Source organism: Erigeron canadensis, chromosome 9, assembly GCF_010389155.1.
Source record: "Erigeron canadensis isolate Cc75 chromosome 9, C_canadensis_v1, whole genome shotgun sequence".
Classification (NCBI taxonomy): domain Eukaryota; kingdom Viridiplantae; phylum Streptophyta; class Magnoliopsida; order Asterales; family Asteraceae; genus Erigeron; species Erigeron canadensis.
In genome coordinates this window covers 31151610-31173915 of record NC_057769.1, presented here as the reverse complement: position 1 = coordinate 31173915, position 22306 = coordinate 31151610, and the positions used below count along the sequence as shown (strand labels likewise).

Below are 22306 nucleotides of genomic sequence, written 5' to 3'. Positions count from 1 at the left end.
AAGACTGAAGGGAGTGGCACCAACTTTGCCCGACTCTCGCCCTTTGTCACCAAGAGTCGCCCCCCGCTCCACCCCCCTTGGCCGACTTTTGAGTTGCCCGACTTGTACAGGTCGCCCCTCCCCCCTTTGACCGGTCCATACTCCAATAAATGTCTCACATTCTTCCTCACATCAATCATTAAAACCAATCATTACATGTGTCACATGACACAAATCGCCCCTTCTTTTAAAATCTCACCCATTTCCACCTTTTTTGAGAGGCGACTCTTTTTACTCTACATGTCATATGACACAAGTCGCCCTCCTCTTCCCTTCTTCCCACTCCTTTTAGTCTAACAACCCAATTGTTTTCTTCACAATTCGTTTATAAATCTTCAACTCATATAAATTCTTAAAAGAAATTAGCCAATGTCATATAAATAAATTTTAGAAAAAATATTCTTTATTTTCATTTTTTTATACAAAAGATTATTATATTATAACTAGCATAGTACCCGCGCATTGCAGCGGGGATACCATTAACAGGGTGCAAATGAAAGAAAGAGAGAGATATTGAGAGATAGAGTTGCGTGTGTGTGAATGGCTACAAATGAAAGAGGAGAGTTTTCTTGTAGATGGTAGTTTAGACGTTTCCCCCATGTAACTTTCAACATGGTGGACTATTTTTAATTATTATTATGTAACTAGTATGGTATACGCGCATTGCAGCGGGGATACCATTAACAATGCAAATGAAAGAAAGAAAGAAATATTGAGATAGAATTGCGTATGTATAAATGACTACAAATGGAAAGGGGGGGTTTTCTTATGAAGGGTAATTTAAACATTTCCCCCTATGTAACTTTCAACATGAGGGTTATTCTTTTTGTTATGTAATATATAGATACAATTTTTTTTTCTACAGAAAAAGCAATAATTGCATTTAATATACTTATTTTATTAATTTATATATAAATATAAAAAAAATAAAAATAAAAGATATATAAACATTCTTTTCGACCGATCCGTGTTATCTGGTCAACCTCCTTTTTAATTACATTTTTATATAGGAAAAAATGAATATGTGGTTGTTCCCTATCTAAGATTAGATGAAGAACTCTTTACACACAAATATTTTAATAATATTTGTATTTTAAACAAATAATAGGTTCCCATGATATTTATGGATTAAAAAAACAAATTGTGAGGAGTCTAAGAGCGCATTTGGTTCACAAAATGTTTTTGGAAGGAATGAAATCTTTCGAATGAATTGGAATCTGAAAGAATGTAATTTGACGGAATGTTTTTGATTTTTTGAGAACTCAATTGACGAGAGGAATTGAAATTTCTTTTTCCATCCCCAAGGAATGGAGATTCTATCAAATGATGGAATGTTTACATTCATACGGAATAAGATTTCTCATTCTTTGAATAACCAAACCAATGAAATTCAATTCCAATTCCATCAGATTCCATCAAATTATGTGAAACAAACGTGACCTAAGCTTAGATGCTCATAACCCCATATTCATTTTCCCTCTTATATATAATAATATATAAAAAGGGGATCGGAATATAAGATTGTTAGGTATCTAAACTTATGTTAGAACATTCACATATTATTTTTTTAATCCATAAAAATCATTTTAAAATCCAACAAATATTAAAAATTAGTACGCGTTCACACCGTTGTATTTCACTTTTCCCTATATAAAAACACAATACAAATTTCTCGTTCTAAAATTTTAGATCGCCATAATTTTTTTCAATAATTGCTTAAAAATCTTCATTTCAGGTATTTAACCACGTACATTACTATTATATCAAATCAATATTTTTTTTCCAGTTTTTTTTTAATTATTTTTTTTAATAAAAAAACCCGACAAATTAGTCGTCTTTAAACACTATAGTCTTAACCGTATCACTTTGACTGTTTAGTTGTTTTGATGTTTGATCAATGTTCTGAATATAATATATACATATACATATAATGTTTATATATATAAATTCATAGCATGTGGGTGTATTGAAAGACTTACTTTTTGGTTATTTCTATTGGTAAATAATATCTTTAATAATAAAGTATTAATGGGTTATTGATGTTTGATGCATATATATAAATGTGTATGTATATGTATTATGTATATATATGCAGATAGAATTGAAAGGGAAAATAAATGGACCCTGAAGTGAAGCTCCAGGAATCTGTTGATTATGGGTATGTTTTTAATGCATTTATTAATTCAGGGGTGTTTGATGTTTGAATTGATTTTTGTTAGTATTTAAAAGTTTGAATTATTTTAGAGAAGATTGGAATTGCTTACCTTTTATGGCAGAAATGCTTTTTGTTTACAGTATTTTATAAGGAATTTGCACTTTCAAATAGCTAGTTGATGTCTGAATATCTTTTAGGCAAATAAACATTTTAATACATATAACATTTGTATTACTGATATGTCATAATCAATTTTTGTCGATTGCCTTTAAGGTTGTTAAGCACCTTATATGCACATACTAATACTTGATCAAATAGCAAATCGAATGGAATAGAAAAAGAGAATGAAAAACCATTAGTGTCTTATATCTTTTTTATGTTTTTGATTTGGTTTGTGTGTTAGTTGCGCACATTATAAAAGGAGATGTTTGATCAAGGCGCCGTGTTGTAATGAAGTTTTCGGTTGTCGTCATTGCCATAATGAAGCAAAGGTATAATTTTGATGATTTGTACCATATGCTAGTTTGGATACCCAAACATAAGAATGAAGGTTTGTTAATTTATCCGTTGCTAACTTTTGACGTCATTTGATACAATCAGAATTCTATTGACATAGTTAACCCTCTTCTGCGGCATGATGTTCCTCGGCATGAAGTTAAAAAGGTGGTTAATGTGTTTTGTGTTTTCACTTTATGTGATCATGTACTAATTATAATCCATGTTCCTAGTTTGGTTTCTTACCCTAACTGTTGTTGGTTCCGTTTTACGTCACAGGTCATTTGTTCTCTTTGTAACACGGAACAAGATGTGAGTCTCTTTTTAGCTAAACTTAGTTCCTTATGACAAAGGATATCTCTTACTCTATATTTAACATTGCTTACCTTATTAGGTTCAACAACATTGTATCAATTGTGGCATATGTATGGGAAATTACTTCTGTCAAAAATGCAAATTCTACGATGATGACGTAAGTTCATGATTACCCGTTTCATGTCAATTATTAATTGGTAGAGCTTTTGGTTTGTTATGTTAAACGTGTTCACAATTTACTGATCATACTTCAGGTATCAAAGAAACAATATCATTGTGATCAATGTGGCATATGCAGAACGGGAGGCAAAGAGAATTTCTTTCATTGTGAGAAATGTGGTAACTAATGTGAACAATCCTTACTTTGTTTTTGTATAAATCCCCCCTAACCAAAATGAACATGAAATATGTTGAAAAACTTGACCTTGAGATAAGCTCATATAAAATTTGTAGGATGTTGCTATTCAAAAGAGATTAAAGATTCACACTTCTGTATGGAAAGGGCAATGCACCATGATTGTCCCATTTGCTACGAGGTAACATGACGGCGCGTGTATTGTATTCAAAATTAAGAATGCTTTCTTTGATTTCGAGCATGAATTGTTTGCATTGTTATTTGCAGTTTTTGTTTGATACGTTGAAGGATCTCACTATCTTACCATGTGGCCATGCAATGCATTTGGATTGCCGGGCAGAGATGGAAAAACATAATAGGTAAAACTGAACATTAACACCTTATCAGAGTATAATGTGGTAATGGGTTCCAATAAAAAAGATAAATGGCATAAATGAAAAAGAATCCGAATATCTCAATGCTGTCACAGGTTTTCTTGCCCTGTTTGCTCGAAATCGATACGTGATTTGTCGGATATGTGGGAAAAGCTTGATCTTGAGGTATGTCTTAAAATTCCATGCCTCAAAGACTCTCATATAAATTGTAATTTTTCGGTTTCATAAATTTAATGTTTGTTAATGTAATTTATCTAAGGTTGGAGCAACTCCTATGCCTGAAAACTATCATAACAAAATGGTAAATTTTCATATAGATTCAAAAGTATGTTTCCAAATACTCTTTTTTGCATAATACTAGAACCATCTGGAATTCAAATGTCGCTTTGTGTTTGTTTGCCGATCAGGTGTGGATTTTATGCAATGATTGTGAGAAGATATCAAATGTCCAGTTTCACATAGTGGGGCAAAAATGTCTAGAATGCAACTCGTATAACACAAGACAAATAAGAGAAGGCCCTTTTACTGAGGATGTTGTTCATTAGACACACATCTTGCTGCTGCGATGGCGGCTAATATTGAAAAACTCGAAGTATATACGGGCACAAGGAAATCATACCATTTAGCAAAGACGAAAGGTGAAATATCTTTATGACCTGATCAATTGTTTCTAGTCTTATATGGCATGAAACCATATGTGTTGTTGTCCTTCATGGTCATGTTTGTTAGCTGGAAGCATATTAGTTAATGACATGAGAATGTCGTTTGGAGTAACCTCATTAAGTAGCTCTATTAGAGATACCAAATAGTAAATAGTAAGAAAAAGTTTATTTCAATATTGTGGGCAAACAGAAACCGTTGTTTATCATATGATGTCAAAAACATGTTGAAGGTAGAGTATACAACTAAGATATTCGAGTTCTTCATATGAAATGAACTAGTTGAAGTACCATGATACGGTCCTGTTCTTCTATACAGTATGATTATTTATGATAACTAATATGCTGCTAACAGATTTTAGGCTAACCGGGTTTTTAATGAAGGTTTAGGTTCAATAAAATGTCAAACCAAAATTATCAGTTAACCGAATTCGTGGTTAACCATCCATGAACACCCCTAGTTAATATGTTTTGCTGTAGTATTTTTCAGGTTAGTTTGGATGATACATATTGTTTCCTTCTTAGTTAACCTTTCCATTCTTGTATATTTTTTTACTAAAGCTTGAGTTATGAGTGAAGAGAACTCTAAACTGCTAGCCTTAAGTAATTAAACCACCACAAAGGTGGCCTAGGGTGGTTAGGTTAATGGTCAGAAACGGTCATTGGGATATTCCGGTTGGGTTGTGCACCTTTAAGTCAGAAAAGTTTGTCATCCTCGAACCTAGGGTGCCCATATAGGAAGAAACTTTCTTTCTATACCCCTTTACCCTCACATTTATTAAATCTCTCAATAAGTTCAAAATAGTATTAAATAAAAAAAATTACCTGCAAGACGAAGAGAAGGCTCTGATTGTGGTGAACCAAACAATTAAACAAACAAGGCTTGTCTCCCCAATAGTACACAGTACACTAGTCCTATGTCCAAATGTACAAATTGCATAAAATATGAGTTTGTAACATGACAGTCATTTCACATATTATTATCTATATTAGGTAACCTTGTTTTCAGTGGTCATAATGTAAACAAAGTAATAAAATTCATGGGAATGGGACATTAGCGTGTGCTGATATTCAAAAGGCAAAAAGCAAACTTTTAGAAGTTTGACTTTTATTGTCAAATACTCATAGTAGATTGGAAACAATTGTAAAAGTTGAAGATTAAAATCCAACAAGTTCTATCTGAATAGGAAGTCCAACTGCAATGTTTGTATACACTTATACGTGTATGATCAACCAATCGAACCATTGTAACAATGGAATAAAATCATCAGACTACATTAATTCCATAGGTGTACAACACTTCCCATCCTTCGCTATTGCCAAAAGTTAACTAGTTGAACGATTACGTTATGATGTCAATAGTGAATCGTTAGCTTTTAAGTGGATGATAACCCGGGCACCTGAAGCAAGCCTGTTGGAAGGAAACAAAGTAGAAATTTAACCAACATGAACATTATAACTATACTTAGCATAGAAATCAACAAGGTTAGAACTTAACTTTCTTCGATTTTCATTACATTCTCCTTATCATCATTGAAGGATTCTGTTCTCTTAGTTTGTTTCTTGGCTGTTGTTATTCTCTTGCTACTGTTATTGGATAGACAAGGTGATAGAGTGCATGAATTAGGACCTTCTGGTAGTCTCATTGATTGACTTCTTGGATGTTTGATTAGTGAGCCCTTGATCGATCTCGGTATACAGTTTTTACGGGTTAATCTTGAATCACACTTACTGACCCTGCATTATGGAACCAACTTTAGGTCGAATTTATGTACCAAAGTTTTTTCCTTAGTCCTGCCAAAAATAAGTACCAAAAACAATACAAACCTGTTCGCGGTGTAGGAAGAAGAACGTTTTAGACTACCAAAATCTTCTTTCTTGAGCGATTTCGTCTCCATCAAACTCCCACTAAAGTACTGCTTATCTTCCAATTTCACATCCACAAATCTATCATTTTCTGACAAGCAATCAAGCTCTTTCAATATCACAGAAGATGAGCGTAAACGCGACATAACTTTAGAATTTAAGGAACTCGATCTGCAAGACAAACTTCGACCAAAGTCATGGTCTTGACCCGAAACAGACCCACAGGAGATCAGTTGTAATAACTTATTAGAAGCCCTGAGCTTTGTGTTGGTTGGATTTTTGTATTCTCTGTCAACAAGCCTTTCAGAGCTGTTCAGCTTACTACCATCGGCTTTCATCAAAGATTCCAACGTGTCCATCTTGCCAGAAAACGAACTTGCACCGGGTGAAGATGGAGGCGAATCTTCATATAATGATTCTAGAACTCCATTGTCAACGGAAAGTCTTGTTGTTCGTTCTTTAGGTTTTTTAACTTTAACATATTCCTCAGTTTGAGTGGAAGAATCAACAAGGCCATTAGTCTTGTAGATCTTGTATCTTGTCAAACGATCACAACCATCATCATCATCATCATCATAAACTTTAGTCTCTTTACAGTTCATATTCGCAGAAAATGAACACTCAGCTCGAGTTATCGATGGGTGTTGTTCAGGTAATTGTTTTAGATTCTGTGATTTCATATATCTAGCAGAAGCCAAATGACCTGAAAAAAGTTTTAGTGTTCTTAGAATTAATGATCAATTAACATGCTAACTTTCTTTTTCTTGTCTAGAAGCAATTATTTACATGTTTCATATTTTTCCCAAGATTAGTCTATAACTCTGCAACATTTAACATTTTTGTTGTTGGGTCACCTCTGCTAGACTTTTGGCCCCATGGTAACATACATTTAAGGTGCCTAGCTTCTTTGAAAAAAACTATGTAATTTTAAAATGACAGTTTACTCTAAATTAAGCATAAATGAAATTACCATCCAAATCGTAACAACGTTTAAATAAGCGTTGGCAAACGCTATGTCACCTGAATCGTGTTCTTCGACAAGTTCAGATCCTTTGAGAACATACTCATTTCCATTAGCAGGAACAATTAAGTCATCTTCACACAAGTCATTCCAAACAAAAGCATTCTTGTAGTTTCTGCATCAACAATATAATATATAACATACTAAATATATATACAAAGTCACTACCTAATTAAAATCCAAAATCCAAAACCAAAGAACCCAAGTAACATGAACAAAGCAAACCTCTTGCAAGACCATGAATACATTGAAGCCAAGCCTCTTCCTCTTAGAGCATCAAATCTTTCAATCACATCTACAATATTATTTCACAAATTGCTTAACTACACGAGCCGGTAAACTAGTATATATACTTATTATACCTAGTTGTTATACTAATATATGCAGATTCATGTGTATTGCACGGGTCCATAAACTAGTATATATACTTAGTCTAGTTTTTACTAACACACAATGCTAAGGAAAAAACATGCATACCTCTTAAGTATAAACCATGCGGTGAAACGAGCGAGACTTCGAGATAATGAGGATGTTCGAGCTGTCGATTTCGACAAAGATAATAAACCACGGGCACTTTTCGAGTCTCGGGTTGCCTGTTAGGCTCCATTTTGGGCTGTTGCATTTTAACTTTGTCAAATGTACATATGGGTGTCTATATTTAAACCATAGCTTTATAATTCAAAAAATGTACTTTTTGTAGTGATTTAAGTTTTTGGAGAGTTAGGTTTGGGATATTTGGTGAGCGAATCTTTAGGTTGAAATTGCTAGGATTGAAGCAACAGTATACAAGAATGAATAAAGTGAGCCAATCATATCTAAAGTTTATTATGCATACATGAAAGGTTTTGATGGATTTGACTAGTCAATATATATATATCATATCAAGTTGAAGTGTACAAGAAAATAGAAGGAATGATACTGTGATGAATCATGAGTGAATTTCAAGCAACTACTCAAATGTAGAAATAATGACAAAACAATATACATGTGTGTATGTATGTGTGAGCGAGGGAGTTGAATGAATCTAATAACTCCATTAATAGTCATGTGGAAACCTATGAATGAATTGATACAATATGTTTAAGTTGACTGGATTTATGGTGGGACGGCATTTTATTCAAAAAGTTTAAAACTACCACTGACTCACTGAGGGATTTTACTATCAACCAATTCTTTTTATGGCCATTCAAAAAATAAAACCAATGTCTTTTATGGATTGTTTTGACTATTTTGGACATTAGGTGAAAAGTCTAGAGAGAAATTTATAACATCATTAGTAAACTAATGGGTATACTTCCATAATATATACGGAGTATCATGGTATTTGATAATGGTAGTGATTGCACCACCAACTTTTACTTATATATGATCATCAGAATGATTTAGTTTGACCTTTTAATCTTTTACGAGTACTATAAAGAAAAAAGGATGTTTAATACACTAAATATAGCATAGTAAAATCAACTTCTTTAGTGGTTTATGACAAACAAAACCTTATTTGATACGACACCAAGGTTAGGTTGTATATTGCCGTTGATATTATAAAAAGGTGTCAACGAATTATGGTTAACCTACAAATATATGAAAAAATAAGTTCTAAATACGGTTAACCTATGAATTAAAAGTATGGTTTTGCTAAACAAAGCCCTAAGGGTTTTCGTTAAGGTACATTAATTAATTGTACACTTACCATAAAATTCAGGGACCGACATTTAATATGGAAATGTACCACCTTTTTATGCACGTTAAGAGAAGCACGTTAAAAAAAGCCCTAAGGGCTTCTTTTAGCTTTTTTCTTAAAAGTATACCGTTAAAAAAAATAGGATTAATAAATTAAAAAAAAAATCCAATGTTATCCCTGGAGGCCTAGACCAAGCCCGACACCTGGCCCTAGTGACAGGCTGGGCCGCTGGGATGCACTTTTTCAACCCACATCTAACCCATCAATTGTAACAACAAACATGACCCATCCGCACAATGTGTGATTACTACTTAGTGGTATAAAGAATTGGGCTAGATCACAAAAATGAACATATGATTGCAAAGGAACAATGAAAAACGAAAAGAAAATTTGATCATTTAAGTTTAAGAAAATGCTAAAATGGGTTATATATATGCTTTGTAATTTGTATAATAAGATAATACAACACATAAGTAACATCATAGATTTTAAATAACCTTACATCATGATAAGTGATTACTTAAAAGAATATAATGAGATATAATTAGTGAATTACATGTGTTATAAGATTATAAGTTTAGAAGGATATATCAAAAGAATGATCATTTTCATCTATTATCTCGTCACACATTATATTCGTCGAACCAGACCAAACCAAAACGTATTTCGAACCCAAACTTCATAAAGAGCATGGGAAGCCTAGGGTCCTAGTGGACACAGACAGGCCCTCATTAGTCATGAACTTGGGTCCTATGTAACTTTCTTTCCCGCCAAGTCAGAAACTTTCACCACAAGCTCTCTAATTTCCCTCTTAAAACCCACCAAAATCAACACATGACCACCATAACTACCACCGCAAACCACCATAAACCACCCAATTGATGTTATCACTCAGGCCGTTTATCAAACACTCTCTTCTTAAACCCTCATCATCATCATCAAATCTATCTCTATTCTCTTCAATCTTTCTCAAACCTCCTAATCATTCATATTCAACAATCTTCAAAATGTCACAATCTCCTAAAAAGAAAAACGCATTTGCTGTCATGATGGCAAAACGACCTAACCCTAATACACAAAAAAACACCAAAACGACGTCGTCTCCTTCATCTTCCCCTAAAAAACTCAAAACCCTAGATTCAACTTCAAAGCCCCAAATCAATTCAACCCAAATTACCAACCAACCCGACCCAATTTCAAATTCAAACAAAACCCACAAAAACCCCCAAATACCCATCACCCAGAATGGGCTAATTCAAGATTCCCTAAAAAACCCTAATCTTGAAATTGAAAATGGGCCTAAAGAAGAAGAAAAGGGTATTAGTGTAGATGAAAGTATAGTTCAATTGAAAACAAGCCCTGAAAAATTTAACCCGAAAAAGGCGGGGTATTGGGGTGTAGGAAAAAGGGTTCCTTTTTTGTTTCTTGCTAGGGTTTTTGATGTAGTTGCGAATGAATCGGGTCGAAATGCGAATATCGATACTGTTTGTAATATGTTGAGGACTGTTATTGATGCTACACCTGATGATTTAGTTCAAATTGTGTATCTTTTAGCAAATAGAATAGCCCCAGCTCATGAAGGGTTAGAGCTTGGTATTGGTGATGCTAGTATTATTAAGGCACTTGCCGAAGCTTGTGGTGCTAAAGAAACACATATCAAGAAGCAATATAAGGTTGTATATATATATATATGGATATTGTGTAATGTATATGTTAGTTTGGTTGTTTGTGATGTTAATGGGGAATTGACATTTGTTGTTTTATTTTTGATACTAGGAATTGGGGGACTTGGGTCTTGTTGCTAAAGCGAGTCGTTCGTCGCAACCTTTGATGTGGAAACCGCAGCCATTGACGGTGGCTAAAGTTTTTGAAACGTTTCGGGTTATTGCCAAGGTGTGAATATAACTGCCTTTTCTTGTGTGTGTTTAGAGTGAATATATAATATTCAATTGTGCAAACTAATTGAAATGTATATGAGTATAATGTATCCAAATATACATGTTATTGTGTCTATTATAATATTGAAATTACCCTTTTAATGTAATTAAACTTCCACTTATCGCATATCAATCTAATCAGCTCGCAACAGATATATATGCGTACGTGTGTGTGTGTGTGTGTTATCATCTGGTGTGAACAAATCATATCGACACTTTTGAAAGTTTGTTACATACATTTCCATGTAGTTTGCCTCATTTATACAATATTGGTTAGATAATCACTTGGAAATAGTATCTGGACATCAGATAGGCAAGTTAAAAGAAAAACTAAATCACGAGGTGGGCATTGTTGTGATCAAGGAATTGACTGTATGTCAAATTGACTCAAATTCTATTAATCAAAATAGGTATTTGGGCCATGCCCTTAGGTAATCAGCTTTGTTGCAGCTGCTGACATAAGACGGTTATCAAGAGCAGATTATTTGACCCGAAAATATATAGAGTTAGAAGCAGTCAAGCGGTATCTATTTAAAGATTCAAACACCCACAATAATCATTTATAAAGCGCAATTTGAAACACCCCGGTTTTAGCTATTGGCATCAATTACTCTACGAAAAGATGAAAGATGCTTCCATTTGCAACAGAAGACAATTTTTTGACTTTATCACTTTTCTCTGTTTAATTCATGGTAGGAATCCGGCAAAGACAGTCAAGATAAAAAGAAGAATCACATTAAGGGTCTTCTTGTTGCAGCTACTGATTGTGAACCTCTATATTTGATCCGTTTACTTCAGGTAGTTATAATGAATTATACTTGAAATCTTTGTATTGAATTATTTACTTTATTATTGGTCTAACTGGTGTGGACTTCGTCTTTTCTTTTATGCAGACCAAATTGCGTATTGGATTAGGAGAGGAAACTCTCTTGACTGCCCTGGGACATGCCATATACTATACTAACAAACATTCATTGCCGCCAGCAAACGCAGGTTCATCGACAGAGGAGGTCAGTTGAGATGCAGCATAAAGTGCGTGTCTTCAAATTTTGACTCATTGGTTATTTCTTTTAATTTGTTGAAATGTTTTCAGGCTGCCAAAATTGTGAAACAAGTGTATTCTGTACTTCCTGTATATGATAAAATAGTCCCTGCTCTTCTTTCTGGTGGTGTATGGAATTTGCCCAAAACCTGTTTCTTCTCATTGGGTGTTCCAGTTGGACCTATGCTTGCTAAGCCTACTAAAGGAGTATCTGAGATCTTAGATAAGTTTCAGAATATAGAATTCACTTGTGAATACAAATATGATGGTGAACGGGCCCAGGTAACTTTATCATACGTGTGAAGTGATAAAAAAAGACCATACTTACGAGTGGCTAAGCTGTTTCATTTTACAATAGATACATTATATGGAGGATGGGACGGTTCAGATATATAGTAGAAATGCTGAAAGAAACACTGAAAAGTTCCCTGATGTTGTTGTTGCTGTTGCAAGGTACTTTTCGGGCTTGCTTTTATTCTTTTTGCTAATAAAAATGTTCTCCACACTAAACAATGCAGGTGTAGTTATATATTTTCTCTTACATTGTATTCAGAGTTAAAAAACCTAGCGTAACATCGTTTGTTTTGGATTGTGAACTGGTTGCATATGACCGTGAGAAGCAAAAAATTCTTCCATTTCAGGTTACCTGTTATCATGTTATTTGTTATGATTTTGTCATTGATGGACTGTTTATAGTAGTTAAATTTTAGTTCATGTGACATGGATGTTTGCTAATGATTATCACCAGATTTTGACTACGCGTGCTCGCAAAAACGTTGTCATGAGTGAAATCAAGGTTGATGTATGCATCTATGCCTTTGATTTGTTGTATCTAAATGGACAGCAGCTTTTGCAGGAACAGCTCAATGTCCGTAGAGAGGTGAGGGATCAAAATGATGGAATATTAAATATTATGCATCTTTGAGTTATTAAAGTAAAACTGTAAAACTTTCAGCATTACAACTTTTAGTGGCAAATGAAGTTTTGTTCACCATGTTGTATTATTCTTATTTTTTTCAGCGGCTGTATGAATCTTTTGTTGAAGAGCCTGGATTTTTCCAGCATGCAACAGCCGTGACGTCAAATGATCTTGAGGAAATTCAAACATTTTTAGACGCCGCAGTCGATGCCAGGTAATAAACCTCACAATTTTATTGTAAATTGTGTTTGTATCTGCATACTGAAATTGATTATGTGATAATGAGTATCCAGATTCTGAAAATCAACTTTGAAAGTGATTATGCGATAATGAGTACCCAGATTCTGATTATATACTTTGGTAAATTGTTGTTTGAAGTTTCAATGACTAATTATCAAATTTTTAGATGTTTAATTTTACGAAAGTCTGATTATTAAATAATACATACACAAATTGTGTTTGTATTTGCGTATTGAAAGTGATTATGTGATAATGATTATCCAGACTCTGAAATCAACTTTGAAAGTGATTATGTGATACTGAGTACCCAGTTTCTGATTATTTACTTTGGTAAATTGTTGTTTGAAGTTTTAATAACTAATAATCAAATTTTTAGATGTTTAATTTTACGAAAGTTTGATTATTAAATAAATACATACGCAAAATGACCAAAGTTTAAATTTTGGTGAAAAGAAAAGCATTTCGTGAAATGGAAACACAAATCTTTCAATTAGTCACTGATAAATAAGTATTTATATTTCATCCTTAGATTTGTAGTTTGGTTGCAGCTAGCAGAAACTGATTATTAAATAATTAGATTATCAGAAGTGGATCTGTTTATCCAAATCTGATAAACTGATGCAGCTTCAAGTTTCGCAATAGTTGGTCCCAAAATGAGAATTAAAACGCTCTCTAAAACTGGGTTGATCTGATAATTAAGCTAAATACCAATCATCTTTCTTTTTTTTATCTGTTGACGGATAATTTGCTTCATATAAAGGAGATCCACGTCTAACTATTGTAAATATGGCTAATAAAATCCTCATTGATTTTGTAGTTGTGAGGGACTAATTATCAAAACTTTAACCCGGGATGCTACATATGAGCCTGCAAAGCGATCAAATAACTGGCTCAAGCTAAAGAAAGACTATATGGACAGGTATGCAGTATTGATTCTCTTTAATAATCTCTGACCTGACTTAAAATGCTGGCCATTATATTTTGCAGTATTGGTGACTCGTTAGATTTAGTACCAATTGGTGCCTTCCACGGAAAAGGAAAACGTGTAGGTGGATATGGTGCCTTCCTGCTTGCTTGTTATGACTATGATAAGGATGAATATCAAACCATTTGCAAGACAGGTAGGTTATTCTCTTTTTTGGTGGGGTGTGAATGTGTCTTTTACCTTTTTAAATTGTGATCAGATACTTATATGTAATAAAATGGGCTGCTTGAGATGATGTTTGGAAATGATTCTGTTTCTTGAAGTTGTATAATTAGATGAATAACTTCCTTGAGTGTTAAGCAATTTTTGACTATCTATGAAAATAATAAGTAAAATTTTTAAATTAGCCATCTTGTGAGGTAAGGAGACGTGACTTGGAGAAAACAAGTATCCCTTATAAGGATAAATAATGGGTAATCGGGTAATGTTAATTGTTACGTTTATCTTTGTTGCAACTAGTAATCACCCAAGCACAAATAAATAAATTTAAGCTGCAATAGTTACATAAGTAGGGTTAAATATAAAATCTAAAGATCTCCTAAATAGTGTATGAGATTTTGTTTATTTATTTTGTTTAGAGTACATTTTTGGTGAAGTTAATGTAGTATCTGCCTTTTATAGGCACTGGATTTTCTGACCAAGTGCTCGAGGAGAGGTCTGATAGTCTTCGTGCTAAAGTGATCCCGAGTCCAAAGGTTTGTTGCTTCTTTTTGAATTTGGCATTTCTGGAACTAATTTACATGTGTTGATTTAAATGGTCATGTGTGGCAGTCATACTACCGATGCGGTAGCATAAATCCCGATGTGTGGTTTGAGGCATCTGAGGTAATCATCAGCTTTTTATAAGTTATCTCACATATGTCTTTCTGTTCAAAACATTAGAAGTATTAAAGATTTCTCACAAAACATTCATGGATTGGTGGTTATCGGTTTAGGTTTGGGAGGTTAAAGCTGCAGACTTGACCATCAGCCCTGTTTATTGTGCTGCAATTGGTGCGGTTGATCCCAATAAGGTTACCTATTAAATTCTAATTTGTATGTTTAAGATTTATTATATGACTTCACTCATTCAGACACCAACTTAGATACTTCTTTCTTTCGTTCAAAACAGGGTATATCACTACGATTTCCACGATTACTTCGTGTTCGAGATGACAAAGGCCCAGACGAAGCTACATCTGCGGAGATGGTGAGGAACCATCCATCTTCATTATTTAGCGTTCTCAAATTCTACATCAATATTATTAAAATTTTGAAATTAGAAGCGAATTGCATTTGCAATAATGGGTTGAATTTAATTGATGGTTAATTTATGCTTGGTTGGTGCCATTGTTTCAGGTTGCTGACATGTATAATGCTCAGAAACATACTCAAAGTAGCAATAAAAATAATGATGATGAATGAGAATACATTCAAGCATGTGTTATGCAAATTTATAGGTTGGTGACTGTGACTCTTTACTTCTTGTTTCATGTAGTTTGTGTAAATACTTGGGAAAAAAAGCAATCTTGTATGCGTCCTGGGTTATACTCCTCGGATGAAACTGAGGATTTTGATTAATACATATCCTTAAATTCTAGGTTATGTAACTAAGTGTGTTGTCTCTGATTTCATGATCCTGTCCAAGAAAATCATTCTCGAAGGAAAAACTACCACCTGTATATTTTCATCTCACCTTGTGTGCATTGTTGGTTCATAAATTGTTGCATGAAATGTCTAGCCATTCCTTTTGTGTATGCAGTTACTGGGTGGTTGACGGATTACCATCTGCGCCAAGTGGCTTTTGACCCACTAGCATCGTTCCCCAAGACCTGTTTGTCGTGGGCTCAAGTCTCATCATGAAGGTGAAGATTTGTTGTGTAATGTATGAGCTTAGCAGTAGTAGTAGAAGTAGTTTTGACTCTTGTTTTAAATAAATATATAAAATGTGTCATAAACACTAACGTGTGTTTGTTCTATAGGAGCTGTTTTTTTTTACTAGAAGTTTGTCAAACTAATCAAGTTTTAGAATCTAGGTTTCCCTAAACAGGGAACATAACCACTGGTTTGAAATATGCAATCACAACTTTTTAGTTGGTAGGTATGTAGGTAGGTTGGTGCTTTACCACCATTACTGATTAGACCTTTATAATGAAAACTACCACCATCACTTTAAACTTTAGTTCGCATACCAAATTATTATTATCTATCTACATCTTTTTCTACTATTGAATACTAGCAGATTTAGTAATGACTTGGTTTATGACTTTATGCCATATACCCTTTTTTATACCAACAATTATGCAACAATATTAGTTAAATCCCCCTCAACAGAAGCCCATATTTATAGATAGTAGTTGCATACAACGATGGGATGTAAATACTTATACCACTATTCGAGGATAATTATCTACTTGAGGATAGAGTGTCTCCTAGATTACACCAGCAATTGTGGTTATACTAAACTCGCGAGCTCAGATACTAAAAGTTTATAAACACCACTTTCTAATGACTGTCTTAACTCAATTAAAGTCAATGCCAAAACGCCGACATACCAAGAATACCTAAAAAGCACCAAAAGGTTGTGAATCCACCTATACTTTAGTAAGATGTTTTTTCACCCAAAGCTATTCAACTTTTATAGCAATTTTCGGAATAGCTTTGTACCTTTCGTGTTTAGATCAACAAGATCAAAGGTTTTCATCATTTTCTGATAAAGAATTTGATTTAAGCTTCACTGCTTCAGTTTTTACTAATAGTGGCCTTGTGACAAAGTCTTTCACCAATTTGTTCTCATTCTCCGGAAAATTCAACTTTTTCCTTAATTTGCATTTTAATTCTTTTTCACCCACTAACATCAAAACTATCTTATAATCATAAGACATGTTAGTGAATCGTGATGCTCACTAGCCATTTTTTTGGTTGACTTGGTTTCTTATACCACCTTTTGTTTGTTTCTTATTAAGATGTCATGGTTAACGAGTAGTTATATGAAAAGTAGTTCAACTATAGATTTTTCATCTATAGTTGAAACATTAAAAAATGGTTAGCAAAACCGTTGATATTTTTAAAAGGAAAGATAATGCACAATGCTATTGCTTGTAAGAAGTAAAATACTACTATAACTTAATGGAAGCAAGCAAATGACTTTATATTAGATTTTGATTCTGATTCGTGGGTCCAAACATCTCTTACCTTCCGGTGGTTGGCCCATATTAAACATGTTGTCAATTCAACCATTAGCATCCAAAGCTTAATTAAAAAAATTAACTATTATTTTCATTAGACGTCGCGTGCATCATACATAGTTATTGATGGATACATTTCGATTAGAGGCTGTAAAATTGTCATGCCACACTACAGTGTAACAAGTCGAAATGCTTGATTGTTACACTACTCGTCATTTCAAGCGTAATAAGTTTTATACGCTTCAAACAAGACGGGCCGGTTGAGCTAGCAGTAATTATCATATATCGAAAACATCAATTTGTGATTATGTTGGTAAAAAAAGGTAAATAGGTGGAAACCCCTTGGTCCAATGTACCATCTTGGTATTCAATCTGCACACCGCATAGAACTCATGTCCGATGAAACACCATCCTTGCACATGAAGCACAAGATATATATTTCTTCATTTGCCTTTAGCAATGTTTAAACATGTGACCTTGCAGTTTTCAGCTTGCGAATCCATATGATCATAAAATGACAGTACCAGTTGATCTATGATTTACGTCCGCAATAAATAAAACAAACTTAAAAAAAAAAAAAAAACCATTGCGGTTGTTAGGGACATAGGTCTACATATATATAACATATATGCTTTAGACTTTAGTGATGATGTCTTTTCCAAATAGAAAGACTTTATACGTGTTGGGTTGTTTGTTGGCAATTAAATCTAAGTCGTGTAAGAAATATTTCTTGCTTTTTTTGGTTAAATAAAGCTATCTAGTCAAACTTATATTTTATGAGTATTATATAGAATGGTAGCTCAAGTCATTTAGAAGCCTAACATGAAAGCTTATAAGAGCACTATCCTTAGACTTATCCTCTAAGAATTAGTCCATGTGAACTTCATATCAGCCCAAAGACTAACGAAGGACTCATTTTTCAAAACACCTATAATGTCAAGACTAGTTTACAACTCACCATTTATTTCACTTTACACTTCTATCTAACCGAATAAAACAAAAAATAATAATAATAACAAATTCAAGGACGAGTCACACTTAGTGGTGTACAGCAGAAGGACAAGTGAAGGATGCGTCAAGTACGAGGGCATTGTGAGTGCTCTAATAGGGTTTTGATTGGTAAATGAGAAAACATAATTTGGTGTAGAAACCTTCACGTATTAATTTATTAATATATATATATATATATATATATATATGTTTGACCCTTATATTTTTTATGGATTAAAAAATTAAAATGTGAGAAATTCTACACCCAAATTTAGGTGTTTAGTAGACACATAAACTCTAACATGTTAGTAAATCTACCAATAATATATATGAAGTTTAATAGTCTAGTTTTGTTATATGCATAGTTCTTGATAAAAATTTCTTAATCAGTTTGAAATAATAATTCATTTTCAAATGATACCGTTTTCAATCTGTTGAATATTTTGCGGAGTATAGATCATTCATAAATTTTTTCTAACTTTCATTTTGAAAACGTTTTTCGATTGAAGCTATACAAAGAGAATGGTTATATATCTATATCTATCTATATCTATACTAATTTATAAAATAAACTCCCCCCTCTCTCTCCCCTTAATTTTAAAAACTTAAAATGACACATTTACCCTCCATTTTAATACATCCTTATTTCTATATTATAGACTGTGACTAAAATGCCCTTAAAAAAATCCAACCTCTATTTCTTCCTCACGTAGATACACATTCTAAAAACTCTAACTCAAAATTCGTCTCCCTCCTCCCTCTTTTCATATCTCACACAACAATTAATCACATTTCCAACCGCAATGAAATTACTTTTACGTTAAAAACCACATTATCACCTTCGCCATTACCACCGTTGCATTGTGCGGGATCCAATTTAGTTAATCTTTTAGTTAATCTAAATGAAGCAAGCTTATTTGTTCTACATGATTATTAATATAAACTGACTAATAGCTTGATTATAAACCTGTATTATTAACCAAAATAATGCATCATATCAAATTACAATTCCTAAAAAATAAATTAAATCAAAATCTTGCAATATCTTGCATCTTTTTGAACCTGTTTAAACTTTAAGCTCTTCGCTAACTTTTCTATTGTCACTTTACAGTTCATTTATCATACATAGAACACTTTTAAAATCGACCAAATAAGTTCAAAGTTGTGTCATATAGTTCACGTTACATAATAATAAATCTGTAACAATATTTCAAATTAAGATTACCGAAAATTAGGGAGATTTTTGCTATACAGATTGGGTAGATCACCCCTCCACTTCATAATCCCAATAACCTAATACTTTAAATTAACTAATCTAATTAAGCTAACTTAACTATAATCATAGCTAGTGGTAACAACATAAAACGATCATGATCAAATAAAATACATCCTTAACGTATTAAATGTAAAAACACATTCTTTTAAACCCAATAAACAAAAAAATTCAAACTGATGAACAAAGCGCACAAGATTATAAAGACTCGTATCTTTATTTTTGCTTTGTTCGTCAAATTAGAATTTTTCACTTATCGATTTTAAAAAATCGTGCATTACACTTTCTAAGTTAAGCAATCTTTTTATTTGATCCAGTTTATAAATTTTAGAATTTATACTATTCTTTGATACTTGGTCTCTGTTGAAGAATCAGACCCTTCAGAAAAAGCCCTTTTCTTGTTAAACGACCCAGACAAAAATAGCACCGGCGGCAGCGACGGCAGCATCACCGGTGACGGCGGAATCTGGTAACCATCCATCAGCGGGGGAGGGTGTCGCCAATGTGGCAAAGGTCCCGCCAAAAGAAGGTTCTGTAACAAAGGCCCTGCTTTCATAACTGCTTCCAAAAGCTTCCCTTTTTCCGGCAATGCCTTCACCGGAAAATCCAGTTCTGGCAAAACAGCCGGTGCCGGAGGTATAAACCCACCTGGGTTTTCCGGCACCGGAGATGAAACAATACTTTCTTCGCAATCTGAGGATGAAAATGCATTGTTGGTAATAGGATCATCTTCTATGCTTGAGACGGCGGAGTGTGGCGGAGGTACGGTTGTTGGACGGTGGTGGTCAAGTAGGAGTGCTTGATAACAGGTTCGAGTTTCGGTTTTTTTGGTTATTATGGTATTTAGAAGGTGTTTGAGTTGTGTTAATTGGTCATCTTTTTGTTTTAGTTCTTCTTGTGCTTTAATTCTTGTTGCTTCAAGTTCCATTGTTGTGAGTAAAAGTGATTCTGTCAATTCTTCTCTGCTCTGTAGTATATATCCAATGCAATCAACATTCAATATCAACAACAAATGATATATATATATATATATAAAGATTATATTATATGATAGTAACTAAAGGAAAAATCAATTGGTAAATGTAATCCAGTCTTTGACTAGACTCAGATGTATACGACTAACCGCATATCCGGTGCTCGCCCTACCAACATGAAATTTCTAAAAGGTTTACAACTAAGCCACATTGATAATGAATTGAAATATGGATTGTACTCTTTTGATGTATGCTTATCTTTGATCAAATATAGGAGGATGATCCTCTCAAGTTAAAATCAACTTTAGTAGGAAAGTTAGAGTGATTTTGACATTTGGATTAAAATCAAATATCAAGATCCAAATATGAAATTTTGATCTTGATCATTGATTTTAATCCAATAATCTTTACAACTTTACTAATAAAGTTGCTTATAACTTTAGAGGATCCTCAAAATATAGCCTTTTCTTTTTAGTTGAAAAAACAACCTCAAAAATTGGATGCAAACATGCATGTAGTGTTTGAATTTGTGACAATGTAACAAATTAGATAGGGAATTATTTGAGTGTTTGACAATTATAGTTACGTTGAAGGTTAAAGAGTAAAGTCCTTTTGTAGAGAATTTTGATGTGAACACCTTTTTGATGCAACAAAATTCTTCATACCATTTTCTACTTTTAAAAAGGCAAAATAGTAAAATCAAATTACAAGTTTGGATTAAGCACCCTTAAGACCTTAAATGAGAATCATAAGAAAGTTTTTTTATACTCTGACACTCAAAATGTTGTATCAAAACATAGTACGAGTAAATGCAATAAGCATGATTTAAAAGGTAACAATGAAAAAATGCTGCAGAATTTTGAGTAATGAAACATGAAATGTGCATACATATATATATATGTATTACCTTCCCATAGCAGATATATGACCAATCAAGAAGACAAGTTGTTTGATCTTCCATGGCTGCCTCTGTAATGCAAATAGTAAAGGTAGATAGAGAGATAAGTAAAGAAAAGAGAAGTGGGTGGACTAGGGGTTATAAAGACTGATTTTTGGCGGTAGTCCTTTTTGTGTCTACTGTGTATCTACAGTTTGTACGTATACTTTTATATTATATTTTCGGTTGAAGTTGTTTTTCCAATGGAAAAGATAATGACATTTCTTTATAAAACTTTTTATTTGATTTTTTTTTATGTTTAAAATATTAAAGTGTGAGTGTTATTTGCTTGACTTCAAGAATGTGATCAATAAATATTTTACATAATATGATATGGGGATATAATATATACTGAATCCATTAAATTTAGGGAGGATTTTTAATAATTGATCACATAAAGAAAAATAAATAAGAAATGTAAGAGGAGTACTACGATATTTTTCTGTTCCGATCATTTGTCCATATGATATACCATATCTACATGTTTTGTGTGCACTTGAGTTTGTGATATACTTTTCATGTGGTGCTCATGATTCTATGGTATGTTTGGCAATTGGCATACTAGTTTTTGATCTTATCGATTTTATGAGAAACTATAACCGAACCTTTTGAAAAAATACTTATATTCTATAAATTGTTTTATTATTTATATTTAACATTAATAATTTCATTTGTTTGTTTCTTTATGTCATTTCATATTTATAATCTTCTACTTTGTTAAACAAATTTATAAAAACAAATAGTTCACATTCTAGCTACTCATTCTAATAACTAAAAAACAATTCGAGTAAGGTAATATGACATTATATATGTATCGCGCTTTGCATACACTTAGTTATCCATTAAGCTAAAGCTTGTACATATTGTGCTGTAAAATTATTG

General features: G+C 33.1%; 4 protein-coding genes across 6 annotated transcripts; 2 read left to right on the top strand and 2 right to left on the bottom strand.

Moving 5' to 3' along the window:
• Positions 1-1737: 1737 nt before the first annotated feature.
• LOC122582397 (E3 ubiquitin-protein ligase RZFP34) lies at positions 1738-4688 on the top strand. 3 transcript variants are annotated; one of them, XM_043754782.1, is made up of 11 exons: positions 1738-1774; positions 2135-2197; positions 2598-2685; positions 2795-3001; positions 3084-3161; positions 3259-3343; positions 3458-3540; positions 3627-3718; positions 3829-3898; positions 3993-4034; positions 4141-4688. In XM_043754782.1, exons 2-11 carry the CDS (start codon positions 2157-2159, stop codon positions 4276-4278), a joined length of 924 nt encoding a protein of 307 aa, XP_043610717.1. In that variant the 5' UTR covers positions 1738-1774; positions 2135-2156; the 3' UTR covers positions 4279-4688. The 3 variants fall into 3 exon arrangements, with proteins under 3 accessions (XP_043610717.1, XP_043610718.1, XP_043610719.1); XM_043754783.1 differs by lacking the exon at positions 1738-1774 and adding an exon at positions 1940-2037; XM_043754784.1 differs by lacking the exon at positions 1738-1774 and having other exon boundaries at positions 2068-2197; positions 2795-2857; positions 2969-3001.
• A 1051-nt stretch (positions 4689-5739) lies between these two features.
• LOC122583566 (protein SOSEKI 3-like) lies at positions 5740-7915 on the bottom strand. Its single transcript, XM_043755958.1, has 6 exons — positions 7757-7915; positions 7505-7574; positions 7279-7394; positions 6220-6961; positions 5892-6129; positions 5740-5805 (listed from the first exon to the last, which is right to left on the bottom strand). The coding sequence occupies exons 1-6, from the start codon at positions 7899-7901 to the stop codon at positions 5740-5742; spliced, it is 1377 nt and encodes a 458-aa protein (XP_043611893.1). The 5' UTR covers positions 7902-7915.
• A 1774-nt stretch (positions 7916-9689) lies between these two features.
• Positions 9690-16060, top strand: LOC122582561 (DNA ligase 1-like). The gene is made up of 17 exons (XM_043754968.1): positions 9690-10633; positions 10737-10853; positions 11594-11695; positions 11791-11907; positions 11991-12221; positions 12298-12392; positions 12493-12580; positions 12688-12819; positions 12960-13072; positions 13916-14017; positions 14086-14219; positions 14705-14778; positions 14855-14908; positions 15019-15096; positions 15195-15272; positions 15422-15522; positions 15825-16060. The coding sequence occupies exons 1-16, from the start codon at positions 9842-9844 to the stop codon at positions 15485-15487; spliced, it is 2373 nt and encodes a 790-aa protein (XP_043610903.1). The 5' UTR covers positions 9690-9841; the 3' UTR covers positions 15488-15522; positions 15825-16060.
• Positions 16061-19752: 3692 nt separating this feature from the next.
• Positions 19753-21547, bottom strand: LOC122583840 (uncharacterized protein TP_0369-like). Its single transcript, XM_043756219.1, has 2 exons — positions 21395-21547; positions 19753-20480 (listed from the first exon to the last, which is right to left on the bottom strand). The coding sequence occupies exons 1-2, from the start codon at positions 21446-21448 to the stop codon at positions 19848-19850; spliced, it is 687 nt and encodes a 228-aa protein (XP_043612154.1). The 5' UTR covers positions 21449-21547; the 3' UTR covers positions 19753-19847.
• Positions 21548-22306: the final 759 nt, after the last annotated feature.